Source organism: Zosterops lateralis, assembly GCF_965231275.1.
Source record: "Zosterops lateralis genome assembly, chromosome: 3".
NCBI lineage: Eukaryota > Metazoa > Chordata > Aves > Passeriformes > Zosteropidae > Zosterops > Zosterops lateralis.
In genome coordinates this window covers 27,463,941-27,481,028 of record NC_139764.1, presented here as the reverse complement: position 1 = coordinate 27,481,028, position 17,088 = coordinate 27,463,941, and the positions used below count along the sequence as shown (strand labels likewise).

Here is a 17,088-nt window from a genome sequence, read left to right as displayed (position 1 = left end):
TCATACGCTCATATAATTATTTCAAGTCTGCAGGTTGCTTGTGTTGTGTGGTGCATTTCCTCAAATCCCGGAGCTGAAGAAAGCTGACACATCTTTGAGGTTTAACATAAACGTAAATACTGAAAAATCCTCAATTACAAGGTGATTTTCCAGGAAATACAGAAAGAATATCTCGAACAGTTAATTTAAAGCAAACCTAAACTTTTCATGCCTCCAGCATAAGATATAATCTCTAGACCTGTACATTTTTAGTTAGCTGTCACATTCAGCCTTTTCTTGAAAGGCAATTCTTTTATTCTGGAAGCAGCTTGGGCCTAAGCTGGCTCATTGGCTTCTCTGTGCCATATTCAGACTATCCTATATTAGAACAGTGTGTCTTCACTGTGCCACTGGCTCAGAGTTTGCAGCTCAGGCTTCAGGTTGAAGAAAGGCAGCTAAATCATTTGGAGAGCAGGCTTGGCCCCAGAAGCAATAGTGTCATTGACCCAGCTTCATACTCCAGCTAATGAATGGCTTTCCTCACAATTAACTATAATATTATAAAGTTTACTGCCCAACTAATTCACAATCCAGCTAAGCTGCTAAATAACAAAGCTGACTATTAAATTTACAATTTTCTGTATAGAAATACAAAATACTGTATTGTCCTGCATCATTTCAATTCCAAACCAAGAAAACCAACATTTCAGTTCCCAAAACTTAAATTAAACATCACAATTCTTCCAGAGTTCTGGAACTGAAATTACTTATGCTGCCCTCCCAAATCCTGATCTCTTAGTCTAAATTCATTGTATGTTCTGCTTCCTTCTTGGCTGCAGTTGTTTCCCTACCTGTAATCACTTCTGCTTCTAAAATCTTCTCCAACATCCCCATCCCTACTGATGAGACAAACGTTTTTCATAATTTGGAGCAATGCCGAGAAGATAATTACTATTTATTCCATTATCCCATTCCAATGTCCTGTTTTTTCCTTCACTCTTTATTTAATCAGCAAGTAATATTTTCCATTTGTTCTCATTTTTAGCCTTTTGACTTTTTGCTCTTGACTTTACATGGTGATCAGCCCTTTTTTATTTTATTCCCTGAAGACTTCTTATGCCTCATACACTTTCTGAGACAGTTATTTGCTCAGCTGAGAGAAAAAAAAAACAACCTTTTCCCTACTATTTTTGCTATTCGGAATACAAGTTCAACATATTTTTACCATATCTGAGATAAGAGAAATTTCTGTCCTCCTCCATAATCAAGTGCCTGATTTTTTACTTAAATTAAATTAGTGTGCTTGCAATGACTGTAATCTGATCCCTGCCACTATATCCCACCAAAACTAAGGCCAAAATACAATCATGTTGCTTGTGTGACACTTCAGTAACCACTTCACAGAATAATGGGGTTCTGCTCGTAATGCTCCGTAAGTTTCGCTCTCGTAGCAAGACATCTTCATTTTCCACCAGAAGTTGTTTCTTTTTTAAAACCATTTTAATATTAGAATTAAGGAGTTGATGTCCTCAGTGCCTGTGATGCCTTGGAAGGCTGACCTGTAACAGAGACTGGACAGAGCTAGAGAATAAATAGGCATTTATTGAAAGGCCTCCAGGATCCACCTTGGGCAGGACAGAAGCCTGACCACAGCTGCAGCCAGGGTGGTCTAAGAATAGTCACAAAACGGCTGGCTGGTCATGAGATCTTACATTTTTATAAGTTTGGCCCATTTGCATTTGGGGTTTAATTGTCCAATTACAGCTTCAAGTTGTGAGGTCTCTCATCCTTCATGTTTTCTCTCTTCAGTCCACCGTTGTTTATGCTGTTGGGCTGAAAGTTGTCGTTGGTCTTCAGCAGGAAAAGGATTTGTCTACCTGCTCTGTGAAGAGAGAGCTCACTAGCACTTAATACGAGGGGGGAGCCCAGCCAGGGGGGAGCCGGCACGACGGGCCGGGCTGGCGGTCACCTGTGGCAGGCGGTCACCTGTGGCAGGCGGGGCCCGGCCGCTCCCCGGGGCCCTGTGGGGCCGCTCCCCCGCCCCGGGCCGTGCCCGTGCCCGGTTACCGGGTTACCGGGGCCCGGCGGCGGCCGCGATGGTGAAGGAGACGATCCGGGTGTACGCGCGGGTGAAGCCGCTGGGCAGGCGGCAGCAGGCGGGGGTAGGCCGGGAGCTGTGCTCGGGGGGACACCCCGGGGAGGCCGGGGAGAGCCAGGGGCGGCCCGGGAGCCGCGTTCCCCGCTCGGGTGGGCGCAGCGGGGCCGGGCCCTGCCCTTCAAAAGGCTCAGGCGGGCGGCGGGGGCTGAAAGGCTGGTTCTCAGGCGGGTGTGCTGTTCCTGCTCTCCGAAGCCTCAGGAAGTTCATAAAATCACAAAGTGGAGCAGTTTAGGCTGTAACTGTTGGGGGAGTGGCTGAGGAACTTATTTCCATCCTCGTTATTAGAGAGGGGCTGGGCAGGAAAACACTTGACACCCGTGGCGGGGTTTGTGCAGTCCAACAGTGTTTTGGGCAAGGGAGGGGAGCGCGTTGTTTGCTCCCATCCCAGCCTACAGCTGCCTAACCAAGGGATAGTAAAGATAATGGAAGTGTTCCTCAGGAACCCTTAGGTCTCAGGAACCCTTTAGGTCTCTTAATTGCCTTCTTGTTTTAAACCAGCTCTTCTCGGCACAGCCTTTGTCTTTCCGAGTGTATTCTTCCAGATGTTTTGGAGGTGTCTGCACTGGCAGCAATGCTTTGGGTTTTTATAACATCACAGATATTAAAGTGGTTTGCTAAGCCAATTGTGTCAAAGAGGCGACGCTTTTGTTTTGAATATCGTTGTAGTGTTTACATGGTGACAGGCTAATGCCGGTATGTGCTGGTTTAGTTGTGTAGTAGTTCAGGAAGATCTGCTCACGTATTTAGTGCAATTTTTAACAAGTTTGTCTCCAGACAACTACAGGTGCTAAGCTTAGGTAAGTGTCATATGTAATGCTGTTCTATTGATGAAGTTATTCTGTGAATTCCTATCCATCCTTGTTAGAGTTACTCAGTTGATAATGAGGAACCTCTGCCCAGTCTGGAGATTACTGTGCCACGTGACTTAGCAGATGGGTTCATCAATAACAAACGAGAAAGCTACAGGTTCAAGTGAGTAGAAGGCGTGTCTTTGTACCTCTTACCTTTAGTGATTGACAACATTATATGTAATGATATTTAGAATCAGAAAAAGTCTAATTTTTAAATTAAATTATGGTATAGATGGGTTCATTTTTATATAACTCCCTTAATAAGAAGAACATTTCAGAATATGCTCTTCGCTACGATGGGTCTGACAGCACTGGATGAAATTTTCATTCTGTCCATTGCAAGTCATTTTGCATTTCTAAATCTCATCTCAAAGATTCATTTATCAGTTCTTCTATTTTTGCACCTTGTTTTGAATTTGTGTATGAAGACTGAAGCAGGACTGTGTGTTTTCTTCTGATCTAATGAGTTTTAATAGATTGGCTAAAGAAGTCTTGGTGTAAAACATTCTGTTTCGAAACTGTGTTTCAGACATAGCCAAAGCAAGGTAAAGAAAACCAGAAATTGTTGAAAGAAATAGATCGTTGGTTGTAAAGTGCAATTATTTTTTAGGAACTTAAAATCAATGCAGCAGCATCAAACACTTTCATTGCTTAAACAGAAAAGTGAGGCAACACTTTAAAATTTTGGTGATGAATAAAGGTAGATATATAATCACCTTTAATGATGAGGTCAAGACTGTCTTTTTCCAATTTGGATATGCTTCATTTTTTTATAGTAAACAGCAAGTAATTTGTTTCTCTATGCTATTAAAAGAGAGAGCTCCACATAAACAACTGCAGCTTAGACTGATGTTGTTTTACATCAGCTGAGGTAATCTGCTTGGAAAGAAAGGAGCTGTCCTCTCCAAATAGATTCATATGCAACACTACATTAGGCTGTCAATGCTCAGGCCTAACTTAATGAATGCCAATATTTTTGTCTGACTTTATAATTTATTAAAAACTCTGTAGAGATGCATTTTGAGAAACCCTATGCCTTATTATCCTTAAGACAAGGGAAGAATAATTGTTTGAGTTGCTTGACCGATTAGCAGGATAGAATAAATGCTTTTGTGTTTTGTGTATTGCATTTGTCTGCGATACTGTGATCAGCACAGGGCCTTTCTACACACCCAGTGTCTGTAAGGCCTTTCTACACACTCTGGGGAGTTCTGTGCAAGACTAGAATTCCAAATAGGGGGGCAAGACACCAGGACTCCAGCAGTACAGGGGGCTGCTGGAACATGTGGATGACAACTTCCCAACATAATCAGAATATTTGCAAGCATAGACAAACTGTTGATGGATATTAAGCCTGGAGGTAGCTTTGATTGCAGTGGCTGTGAGATAATGAAATTCAGGATACTGAGAGAAGGGAGTAAGGCAAAAAGTAGGATCACAGCCCTGGACTTCACAAATGCAGACTTTGGATTGTTCATGGGTCTGCTTGAAAGAATTCTCTGAGACACATTCCTGGAGAGATGACCAAGAAAACTAGCTGATTTTCAAGGATCACCTTCTCCACTCTCAGGAACAGTCCATCTACATGAACAGAAAATGATGCAGAGGCAGCAGGAGGATTGGAACAAATGGTCCCTTCCTACCTCAAAAATTCTGATTCTTGAGAAATTCTGATTCTGTAAAATAACTGCAGATATTTTATATAGAAACTGACAAAACATATTTAATTAAATATCTCATTGTGACCTATAGTAATTGTGCAGCAGAATGAAGGAAATGGCTTGAAAAAATGTGAGCCTGGCTGTGCTGGTGGGATGCTGTATTTGGTTATAGTGTAATCTATTTATCCAGGATTCAGTATGGTGCCAGTTACAAACACTAATTCTCTTGATAGATTTAAAATACGGTTTATTTTTTTTTCTAAGCCACATCATTTTATCAGAGGATTTTATTGTACAGATCTTGTCAAAGCAGCTCTGTGTACAGCCTATTTATGTACAATAGCACAACAGCAAGCTGTGGTTAAGACTACAGGGAAAACATTGTACTAAGTTATGTAAGCCTAATGATGTAAACATTGTATTACAAACACAAACAAAAATGTATGAATCAAGTACTGTTTTAACATTCTAAGCAATTATTATTTTCTTAATATTTTCAGATTTCAGAAAATTTTTGATCAAGAAGCAAAACAAGATGTGATTTTTGACAGCATTGCCAAACCAGTAGCAGAATGGTACGTTGTTGATTTTGCAAGTAACCAGGGAAATGCTATTTCTGCTTTTGTTGCATTACTTGAAGGAGAGCAGTCAAGTCTTTGTATCATTGTCGTAAAAGTGGATTGATGTTCCAGTTTATTAAATACTGGCATGTGTGAATGCAGGGAATATACAATCCCCTGAGAATTTTATGGATAATAAGATTCAATTTTTAACTCTTAAAATAACAATGCTGCTGTTGCCTCCTTTTTTGTATAGAGATAGAAATCCTTGCCCAATTCTTTTTTCTTTTTTTTTTTTTTTTTTTTTTTTTTTTTTTTGTCTGTAATGTAAGTCAACTTCATTGTCTTAGAACAGTATTTTCTGTATAGTTTCATAGGGGGGTAAACCTAATGAAAATTTTGTACTCCTATATAATGTTCATTAAGCTAGGGACTCTCATTAATGTTTGTGGAGATATTCCTAAATCTTGTCCTTATTACTTTTGTTTTAACATGTAAGGCAGTACTTTTGGCACTTTTTTTTTTTTTCTTCCTCCATTTTCATAATCAAGCAATGCTCATGTCTGACAGTTTGCATTTAAGACTGATGAAGACTTCTGCATTCATTGTGTGGATTGCATGCCACTCTGAAACAGGTGGATTTTCTGATGGAAAGTGGTTTTATGCCATTCTCTTTGCTCAGTTTACTGTTTGCATTGCTGAAGTTTGTACTGGTTTTAGTGCGGGAGAAAATCCCATGCTGGAGGAAGCAGAGTTTCTGCATAGTGTTTGCTTGTTTATCTAACTTACTGCTCAAAATCCAGACTTGTAGTAAGTTGGGAAATATTACTTCAAGTGCCAATTTCTTTCTCATTCATTGTCTGTTGGTTTAAGCCACGATTCTGCAATTTATTCCTTAATCTATTGCACAGACCTGTGTTTAGCACTGTAGGAAAACAAACATCTTCACCTGGACACTAAGCCAAGCTGTTACATGGAAGAAAAATATATCTATTTATAGTTTCATTTTCTTTCTCTTCACCCCTACTGCTTTCTTCTCTGAAGTCCCACATTAACCAGAAAGATAATTGACAGTGAAAATGAAGAGCCAGTGAATTCCAAATGTCATTAGAATGAGCTAAATATACTTAAAGATAATGCTTGTTATTTTCTCATCCAAAAGATATTTCTTTGCTTATCTGACATTATCACATATAGCTTCATATTAACTCATACACTTAATTTTAAATATTTCTGGGTTTAGTGTTGACTGCAGAAAAAAATCTTTATCTTATTTGGGTGTGTTCGGAAGAGAAGCGTTAAAAATCTCATTGTTACGTACTATGGACTTAATTATCCTCAACCAAAGCTCAGAGTATCAAAATTAATGAGCAAGAAACTGGCCTCTTTTTTTCCCTTTGGAGTGTTTTGCTAGAATATGGGAATGTTTTCCAGTTGAATAATTCATCTATACAGTGCTCTAATAAACAGGAAGGGATATTCTTCTCCTTCATTTCAGTGTTAGCTGGTAAAAGACTTGTTTTATATATTATTTTTCTCCATTATGTAGGCTTTAGTTTCAGGGTTTAGATATTTTTATGTACTTCAAAGTACTTAAATGCTATTAAAATCAATAGTGTTTAGGTAGACAATTACTCCAAATAGATGAGTCTTTATGTTTAATGCTAAAATTGACTTATAAAACCATTCTTAATGAAATCAAGATTTTGTCTTCCAGCATTATAATGTGGTAAAACTTGTATTCCACATAATGCTTGCATTGTTACTGATAATTTTAATTTTGTAGAGTAGGCAGTAACTGAAATCTGTTCATGTTTTTATCCACTGCCTTAATTTTTTTACCTCTTTTTAGACAAAATATATATTTCAAAATATCTTCAGTTATGAGGCTGCTTGGCTAATGGAGTCCTGAACTGGGCCTGAAACTTATTTCACTCTGTGGTTAATGATACCATTTTTCTTTCCATCATAGGACAATAAGAATTGCCCTGTTTCTCTTAAAGGCCACAGTTTTTTACAGCAAAATGTCCTTTGTTATTTGTTTCTTTCACAGTCAATATTCTCTTGCATGAAAAAGCTGTTGCAAGTACACACATTTCTGTTGTTGGAGTCATTTTACTAAGGGAACAGTTGTGTGTGCATTGCCAGGGAAAAGAAAGTAGCAGGAAAATATCAATGAAATAGTTCAGTAACATTTTGAGATTCTTTGTCAAGCATTCTTACAGTCCTGAGAAAATTCAGTTAGAGATTTGAATGCTCAGAAAAAAAAAAAAAAAAAAAAAGCCAACAAAAACCTTGGGCATTGTTTAAACTAAAACCAGAAAGTCAATGTTCAGGATTCTAAAATCTTTCTAGTTTGTTCTTGGATGGATGGAAATTGGATGCAACTTTTTTTTTTTTTTTTTTTTTTTTTTTTTTTTTTTTTTTTTTTTTTTTCTTTTCTTTTTAAGTGCGCTTTCTTTGATGTTGGGCCACTACTTCTCTGTCTGTAAGTCCAGTTACATTGTCATCTTGCCTGTGGTTTCTGAGGCACCAGACATTAGTTACTTTAATTTGTTTCTTCAGTCAAAAGTGCCAGCCTCTGCAAACCATTATAAGCATATGATTTGCTTGAACTTCATTACTTTTTTTTCTATCCTTGAGTCATCTCTTACATTGGTTTTTTTTCCTTCTAATTTTAAATATATATATACTTGATAGAATTTTTGTGCAGAATCAACTTGATGTTTAAGAAGTAGCACTAATTGTTACTCTATCAAAAACAGAGAAAATAACACCCTACTTTAAAAATTTGCTAATGATGAAGCATTGCTTTAGCCTCACAACTAAACAAGACTACTCTCAAAATGTTTCAGATATTAGTTTTATGATTATGTATGCAATCAGAAATTAAGTAGAAAATAATTGGTTCGAATTTGTTGAGTTTTCTGTTCTAGTATGGCCAATGTTTTGGTATTAGATTTCTTGATTTATTAAAGAATAACATTTGAAAGTATTTTCTCTTCAGTTGTCTCATGCAAATAAGAAATGGCTCAGCTGTTTATTAACCTAATGGCAATCACCTGTGATCTTTTGAAAATTTTGATGGCCTTGGGGGTAATGCTCCCATTGCTACAGATTCTTTCTGATTTCTTCTCATGTGCTATATTTATTTTAAGACTTAGCATCTGTAATATATAAACTACTTCAGTTTCTTCTCAGCTGGTTTTGGGGGATTTTTTTCTGCTGTGTATTTTTACAGAAAATATAGTAAAAATATTTTCATTAAAAATTACTCTTTTTGTACCTGGATATATTTATCATCTGGCTCATCTGCATCACAAAAGTCTATAGAATCTAAAAGGACACATTGTTTCAGATGTCATCTTGAAAGAAATGTAGCCTAGAAGTTCCCCTAAATTGAGAAATCAGTAAATCTAGCTGTTCTTTCTCAAAGTGACTACAATTATGAGGCAATAAAAAGTGAAAAGTTTCATTGATGTTTCTTCTCAAATGACTATTAGTTGCTTGTGTTTATTTTGACGTAAATTATGCAATTTAGAATTGTTAAGAAGATTGCTTAAGTTACAGTTTGACAACTTTGATTCAGAATATCTTTGTGTCACTAATCTGTGACTGTGTTTATGGTGAAATGCTAAATATATTTATAGATCTTAGTCAAAACAAGAAAATATATTACTTTTTTTTTTCCACAGGAAAGCTTCTGAAATTTCCAAGGAAACTTGCCTGCACTAATCTCTCAAAAACAGCTACATGCACATTTGAAAATCAGTTCTGTTTTTTAAAGATGAGGCATTACCAATTTGGATTTGTTCCACAAATCTGGCAAAGACATAAAGAAAAAGAAGTCATACTGAGATACTTTGTTTATTTTAATTAAAAGAAACTTTAGTCTGACCTCCAAGTGTTAGAAGATGTCTGAAAACTGAGTCTCTGTGAAGACAAATTCTTCTGAAAACTTATTTTCCAGATCTTTGAAATTAAGTTCTTCCTTCTTTTTATCTTCAATATAATTTGGAAGAGGGGAAGGGGTGGGGAGGGACTGGTTTTTGCCAGGGCTGTGTTAATTTATTTTTTTTTTTATATCGATAAATTGAGGTTTATTGGGATGGAAGGAAAGAAGGAAAATGAGGGACACTGATAAAATTTTCCAAGTCTGCAAAAACTGAGATAGAGAGGGCCAACAGCACCCAAATATCAAAGATACTGGTGTCTTCTGCTTTTTTCCTTAGTCTAGTATTTTATAGTTATTGAATATTTGTTTCAACCACATGATCTTATGTTAGTACTCATTTAAAATGAAGACAGCAAAACTCAGGAAAAAATAAGAAGCAGAAGCCAAAATAAACTAACAAAATAAATAAGTTTTTAAGATAAAAGTTACTTCTTGTTCTCAGGATTTTCTTTTACCTGCTTAAAAAATGCTTACAGAATTTAGTCTTACTTAATAAGGGGTTTTCATTGCTTTATTTATTCATATTATAAACTTTGCACAGAACTTTCACTTTGAAATTTTTCAACCTATTAGAATAATTAAGTAAGAAGGGATCTCTGTAGGTCGTCTGGACCGATTTTCTGAGGAAAGCAGGTCTGGCTTCTAGATCACATTTCTCAGGCCCTTGTCCAATAGAGTTTCAAACATGTGTTAAGGTGGGAATCTCACAGTCTATGTAGGAACCTGTTCCACGGCCTGACTGCTCTCACTGTGAAGAGTATTTTCCTTATACCCACCTGGAGCTTCTTCTCCTGCAACTTGTGAGCACTGCTTTGTGTTCCACCAGTGTTAGCCTCTAATGATCCATTGCAGAAGGTGGTAATTAGGTACACATAAGGCTTTCTCTTCTCTGGGTTGATAGGAACGAGTTCACTTGGTTTTTTGTGCATGATGTGCTGCAGCCTGAACTCAATTGGTTCTATCAGGCTTATTCTGATTTCTTTAGAGCATTTTTCATCTACTGGGGAGCCCAAAACTGCGGACAGAACTCAAAGAGGAAAGTTTCTTTTCTTTTTGTTTTGCAAATTTTGGAGGTAACTGTTCTGTTCTGTTCTGTTCAAAACTGGTGCAGCAGCAGAGGAAGCAGAGTTCTTGGTTATACTTCGGCAAAAGCCTCCCTGAAGTCTCATTAACAATGAGCACAGAAACAAATGAAAAGTTCTGTGTCCATAAGCTTTAAATAGAACAAATGATCTTCACTGGAAATTAAAACAAAATGTAGTCAGAAAATCCAACCACAATAGAAAAACCTCAGTCTGCTTTCAACCTCTGTCTACTGTCACTGGGCTTTTACCACTATTTATATTGTCTCAGGTACTCAAGGACAAAGTAGTGAATGATATTTTAGACTGTAGTAACTACCCATAAATTGTCTAGCTCTCACTTGAGGAATTTGTCACTTGAGGAATGTTAGGTGGTTGTAAACATAACATATCTATCAATTTAAGTGGAATTGCTTCCATGAGTTATACTTCTGTATCACACTATATTTAGGAATTAGACATCTTTCAGGAATGAGACAAGGCAGTGAATGACTGGAAATGCCAGTATGTAACTCTGTAACAGCATTCATTTAAATAGGGGTCCAAACTGAATTTTCAAATTAAAAGTTCATATTTCACTGCACATAGTTTCAAATCACCACTAATTCCAAGTAAGTTAGAACTGGCAAGTTACTTGATAAGTGAGTAAGAAAATTTGAGGGGGAAAACACCACAGGCTATTGCTCTCCTTTACATTCATGGCCTATGCTTGATAATGGATAGTTTCTTGAAGTCCAAGGTGCAGGAGAGAATGCATGTCATAATTAATTTTTCATAAAGCCAAAAGTGATTTTCTTGAGCAATCATCATTACATAAGCTTTTATGTAACAATACTTGGGTTATTAAGTGATATTAAGGTTGTACTGAAAGTGGAATATATAGGGAACATTTACTTAAGCTTTCTGTTTTCTATTATACGTCTCTTTTTCAAAACAGAATTACTTTTCTATTATATGTCTCTTTTTCAAAACAGGAGAATTACTAAAATTAAAAGTATTCCATTTTAATTAGAAAAATATTTGTAGAATGTATGTTGAGAGTTTCTAAGGTATTAGATGTACTTTAGATGCATACAGATAAATGTAAATCCTGTGGGATGTTCAAGCATTTGCAGCAGCAAAGTATCTGCATCAAATTTCCCCCCTAAAACTCAGTGACAAATTGGAAAGGTGGTCATTGAATAGAATAAGCTGTGGATCATGGTCTTGCTTAATACTTTTCAGGTAGAGAATTCTTTCCCAGTGTGGGGAAAGTGTCCCTTAGTATTCTGGTTAGAGAAAATACTAAAAGTATTGCAATTCCTTTCTCAAACACTGTTGTTGGGGGAGGTTTTTTTGATTGTCTGTATCATAACCGGAGGTAAAACTTGAACATTTTTAATTTATCCTATCATATTGCTGCCATAATATGTGATTAGGTTTATTTAGCAGTGGTATTAACTCAATCTTCTAGTCAACTGTGTACACAAACCACTTTTTGGTTGGAAAAGGTGTGATTTAAATTCTGAGCAGCACAGAGGATATATTCAGTGCTTTCTTTTTGTTTAAACTTGTTTCTGTGTAGCTCTGTAATGTGAAGCACAAGCTGTTGTGTTTCTAAAAACCAACAGTAAGTTTTCAGTGTTTGATCAGAAAAGAAGCATTCAATTCTTTGGGTAAAATGTAAGAACAGATCTAATCCTTTTCTAAATTATAATCATCTTGAAAAGAACATATAATTAGATGATAAATTATAATGCAGAATAAAAGGATAAAGATGATTTAGGCATGTAATGAACAATAATTATTCGTACTTTGGGAGTTGCTCGCCTGCAATTTATGCTGTTATTTGCTTTTTTTCCATGCACTCTGTCTTATTCTGATTTCCACCAAGCAAAATCTTTTTGCATTATTTTGTGTTGTTCAATGATATTAAATTTCCTAGAGAGATTTTCTTATTGCATAAATACTTCTTGATGAGCTCATAATACTTGTCAGATAATCATGATGTTTCTTCATCAGTATTTTGCTTTAATTGACTTTATTTTACAGTAATCAAAAAGACAAGACTAACATTTATCATCCCACCCACCTCAACATGCAGGAAACCTATGTATATATGGTTACATAGATATGGTTTCCATTTCCAGTATATCAACCAAACATTATTTTTTCTTATATTCAGTTTTGTAATATGCAAGTCTTTATATGACTTTACCACATGTATTTTCACTGAAACACAAAAATAAATATTCAATTTTAAAAGATATATTTACTAAGTGTTGACATAATTATCATTTATGCTACAAAATCTGGAAATCCTAATATTCTGGTATCATGAGTTAAATCTAAAATTCAATTTGTTTAATTTTGCACTCTTTGAATTTGCAGCTTTTAATTTTTTGGGGCCTTTCTTGGCAGTAATAAAACAGATCTTCCACATGTTAATAAGCCATGAAGACAGCTCAGTATGCTAAACGAGATTGAAATACAACTTTTTGCAGGCCTATTGCATGTCCGTGTTTTCCCTGATATGTCAAGTTTTTTGTGGAAATCTTGTTTTAACAGAATTTGAAGCCTTGGCTGGGTTTCTTTGAGATTTCCTTATATGCAGAAATTCACGGCAATGAGATTTGTCCCCAATGCGTCTTATTGTTTACAGGTATGAACTTCAACAAGTCAGACTTACTGCTCATGCACATGACAAATTAAGTTTTCCTTGAAAAATTTAAGTTGGTCAATATTTTCCAGATAGAAACATGAAATATGTGGTTATAAGCAGTACAAGCAAAGCCAAATCAACAATTTCTTAGAAACTGACTTTTTAATATATATTATTCTTTTCTTCTTATAGAAACTAAGTCTTATCACTAAGTGTTACATGTATATGCCTGCATGTTTTAGTGAATAATGAAAGTGATCTCTCTGAATTTTGTAACAGAATGAAACAAATACACAAATTTAGAGAAGATTTTAGTCATTGTATTTTAAAGTTTTTTTCTCTGTAGTAGGTGTTTTTAGGTCTAACTTGGTATTGACAAAAAAAAGACCCTCCAGTAAATCTGGCAATCATGACTTCAGTAAAATATTCTAGAGACAGATTTCTCCAATAGTATTTTAGCTAATCTGTCTGGAAGTCGTCCATGAACTTCTGTGCTATACAGTGTTGTATAAGTGCATGAAAGATCTCTTCTGCAAAGCCTCTCCTTGGATTATGGGTCTTTGATGTGTTTTGTTTGAAGTAGTAAAGAGACTACTTATTCAACAAAACGTCTCCTTAACCATGCCAAAATTCATCTCTCCGAGAGAAAAAAAATTGCAAAGTTCTGATAACAACAAGGAGGCATGACTGAAATACACTTTTAGTGTATGATTTTTATTTATGCATAGTTTTAAGTCCTCACCTGACTACCATCACTATCCATGTGAATTTGTGTAGTTTCAAATACTGAGTTTAAAAAAAATTGGGACTTTTGTTTAGAGACTGAAGAGCAAAGATGCAGACTTTGTGGGAAATGACATTTTGCAAAGTCGGTTTTGCTGAAAAGGCAGAAAGGAGCTGCTGATTCTCTACCAACCTTTCCCAGCAAAGAATCACTTCCACTACTGTGGAGGACAGCTTTAATTTGCAAATGAGAATCTTCAAGGATCTCTTAGGTGGATGCTGTTTAGAAAATATGCTCTTCTCTTGTCTTGTCTTGCCAACCTTTTTGGTACCTGCCATAGTCATATTTCAGGATGAAAGGGACAATGTATGTATTTTCGGCTCACTGTATTGACTTCTAGCATCTAAGGGACCCATCACTATGCTAAGGGTAATTATGCAGTATAGTTTGATATTGTTTTCTTGAACAGAATTGTATGGGTGGCTAACGGTTTATGAAAGTTTTTGAGCTTTTTATTTCCCTAAAGGAATTGTGCATCTTTGGTTGAAAATATTATGTACAAATCTTAAACTTCCTGAGTATTTAGTGAATCGGTATTGATTTATTGATTGATTTGGTATTGGTCCATCTACATATAGTTACCATTTCAGTGGTAAATTCTTTGGGAAATGAACTAAAATTAGATTGATGGAGTTTTGATTGGGGTTTTTTGCCTTGAAGTACATAGAAATGGAAAAGAGCAAAGTGTATCTCCAACAGATATTTCCTGTGGTGATAAGTCCACAAGGCTCATCCTGTGTCACTATTGATTCCAAATGAAGTTACTTAAAACAAGTCTGAATAGGACATATCAGACATGGATTTTTATTACTTAATCCATGTTATCACATACAGATCTTCAAAATTAACATTGACTAATATTCACAATAATATACTTAGGATGGTAGCTATATATCTTCAGTTTTGAAAATTGTTCTTTCATAAATATATATGTATGCACAAACACTGAACCTTTGTGTAGTTCATGAGTTTAATTCTTTCTCCACAAGCTGATGCAGTAGAGGCTTTTCATTTTCACTGCATTTTTCCCTCTACTCTTTTCAGGAGGTGAGATGGTAGTGTACAGCCTGCTTCTGAACCAAAGGAGCTTTTTCAGTCCTGCCTGAACCTCTAGTCCCTTATCTCTAATAAAAGTGTTTTGCTTTTCAGACTTAGAAAGGGAATTTGTTCCAATCCTGTCCTTATGGAGTTGCATGTTATTCTTAGAAAGCTTTTCCAGCAGTTTCACTGGTACAATTGGTAGTCTTCTTTCCTTACAGGCTTCCTTAGAACCTCAAGCAGGCTGTCCTTAAATTGACTTGGTGGTATCTGTAATACACTCTGAATGAAAGAAATGCATGCAGTAAATATGGACAGAATGCAATTATTTGTGTATATATATAATTATACACACACACATAGATACACATAAATTTAGAAAATAAGACTGACTTTTAGATCAGAATTTAAAGAACTGTGGAATCAAAATCACCTATGTAATTCAATATTACCCTAAGATAACCTATAATTGTATTGAATTAGAAGAATGCATTATTGACATGGATATGTTCACATTTTATGAGCTGCCAGCACTTTCTGGAAAACTTTTCAGCTGATGCACTGCAGAAAATACAAGAATACATAAGAATCATATAGCAAAAAGAAAACTCACTGACTTTTGCAGGTGTTTTGACATCATACAGTATGTGACATTTCATCCTGTGTTTACATGTGAGGTGATTCTAATCAATAGCTTTTTCTGAAGTATGGGAATGTTGAGTTAATAGTTTGCAGCCACACATTTACTAGTTTTTAACATGTTGCAAGGCACACCTGTAAAGAAGAGGAGTAAGAAAATTAAAAAATCCCAGTTGCTAGCTCTGAAGAGCCAGAGAGCTCTTCTGTATGAGCTGAAGAACAACTGTACTGTGTCAGACCAAGGTTCCATCCAGCACACTGTGTTGTCTCTCACAGGGACTAACAGACAATGCTCAGAGGGAAAAAATAAAGTATGTAGAGCTGCCTCCCCCATATATCCTCTCAGTCTTTAATTGTTTGTAGTTTAGGGACTTTGTGGTTGCTCTGTGACTAGTAGGCCTGAAGAAAAAAATTTTGGTGATTTAGTCCAATCTCTGCTGAAGCCTGTGTGACATTTTAATGTCCAAAACATGGCGTGGCAAAGAGTTGCACAGCTTAAATACAATTTGATGGAAGAATCATTTCCCCTTGGTAGTTTGAATCTGCCATATCTGAACTTCTGTTGATACCTCCTGCCTTCTGACAACTCATTACTGTTGTCAGCATTTAGATATTGTGACTGTGGGCACTAGAAATTCCTAAAATAGATGAATGAGGTGTTTTATCATAATAATTGTTTTGATTTTTAACATCTGGATTCTAATATCTGTATACAGTCTGTCTTTGTGTGTTTTGGGAGCAGATGTTCACTGTAGCTCCTTTCAACATGTTTCTGTTCTTGTCTTTGACATCCTACTGTAATGGATTAAAATAAATGATTTGGCAACTACTCAAGCCTTTAAATAAACTTTAATAAGTTGGAGAATCATTGCATCTCTCATGGCGCCAAACCAGCAGATATCTATATAAATGTTCCTTTTTCTCTTATGCAAGGCTTGTTTTCCCTCTTTTTATTTATTAAAATCGTGGGTTATTTACCATTTTTTCTTTAAACAAAATTCACAAGAATAGTTTTTGCTTTTCAATTTGTTGAACAAAATTGATAGGTCCGCAAGTATAGATGATTAAGCTTATCTACTCTTTGGTGGAAATCCATGGTGGCAGCGTGGTGAATTAGAGAAAGATATTTGACCTGGACTTTTTTTAGGCACTTCTGCAAACAGAAGTAAGAGGTGTGAAAAAGATTGTGAATGCCATTTCATGCTATGCCATTAGTAGCTATTTTGTCTGTTCCATTAAAGCTTCTTGTACCATCATAATTGTAAGAGAAAAGCTTGCTATTACTAATGTGACTTTGTGTGTTTTCATAGTAAATGAAGATTTTATTACAGAGGATTACAAATTACACATATTACAAATGAAGATTTAAGCACAGGTTCTCCTGCATACCTTTATCCAAGTATAGTCTAATAGTTTAGTGTAGTGATGTTCTCAGAATAAAAACTGGACCCTGGTATAGCCGTATCCTTATGCGAGTTTCTAACCCCAGTGTAGTTTTCTGTTTGCATTTAATGAAGTCCTATATGAAATATTCCTTGATTCTTCTGGTGTACAAATGGCACAATTCCTGACATCTACGGTCTTTAGAAGAGATTAAACATCATCCTTGCAAAAATCATCTGCCAAAAAGTATTAAAAGATAGTGTAAATAGCAATAAGTGTGATCAGCTAATAATGGATTAAGTCAAGGCATCAAGAAATCCTTCCATTCTAGATAGTTTAAATTCTATAGAATCCAAA

General features: G+C 35.9%; 1 protein-coding gene across 1 annotated transcript in view; it reads left to right on the top strand.

Moving 5' to 3' along the window:
- The first annotated feature begins 2,043 nt into the window (after nt 1–2,043).
- Nucleotides 2,044–17,088, top strand: part of KIF6 (kinesin family member 6) — a 154,490-nt gene continuing 139,445 nt past the window's right edge. Inside the window, exons 1-3 of the mRNA XM_083858420.1 lie at nt 2,044–2,141; nt 3,003–3,109; nt 5,150–5,224. Coding sequence (XP_083714546.1) covers nt 2,076–2,141; nt 3,003–3,109; nt 5,150–5,224 — 248 coding nt within the window. The 5' untranslated portion in view covers nt 2,044–2,075. The remainder of the gene's footprint in view (nt 2,142–3,002; nt 3,110–5,149; nt 5,225–17,088) is intronic.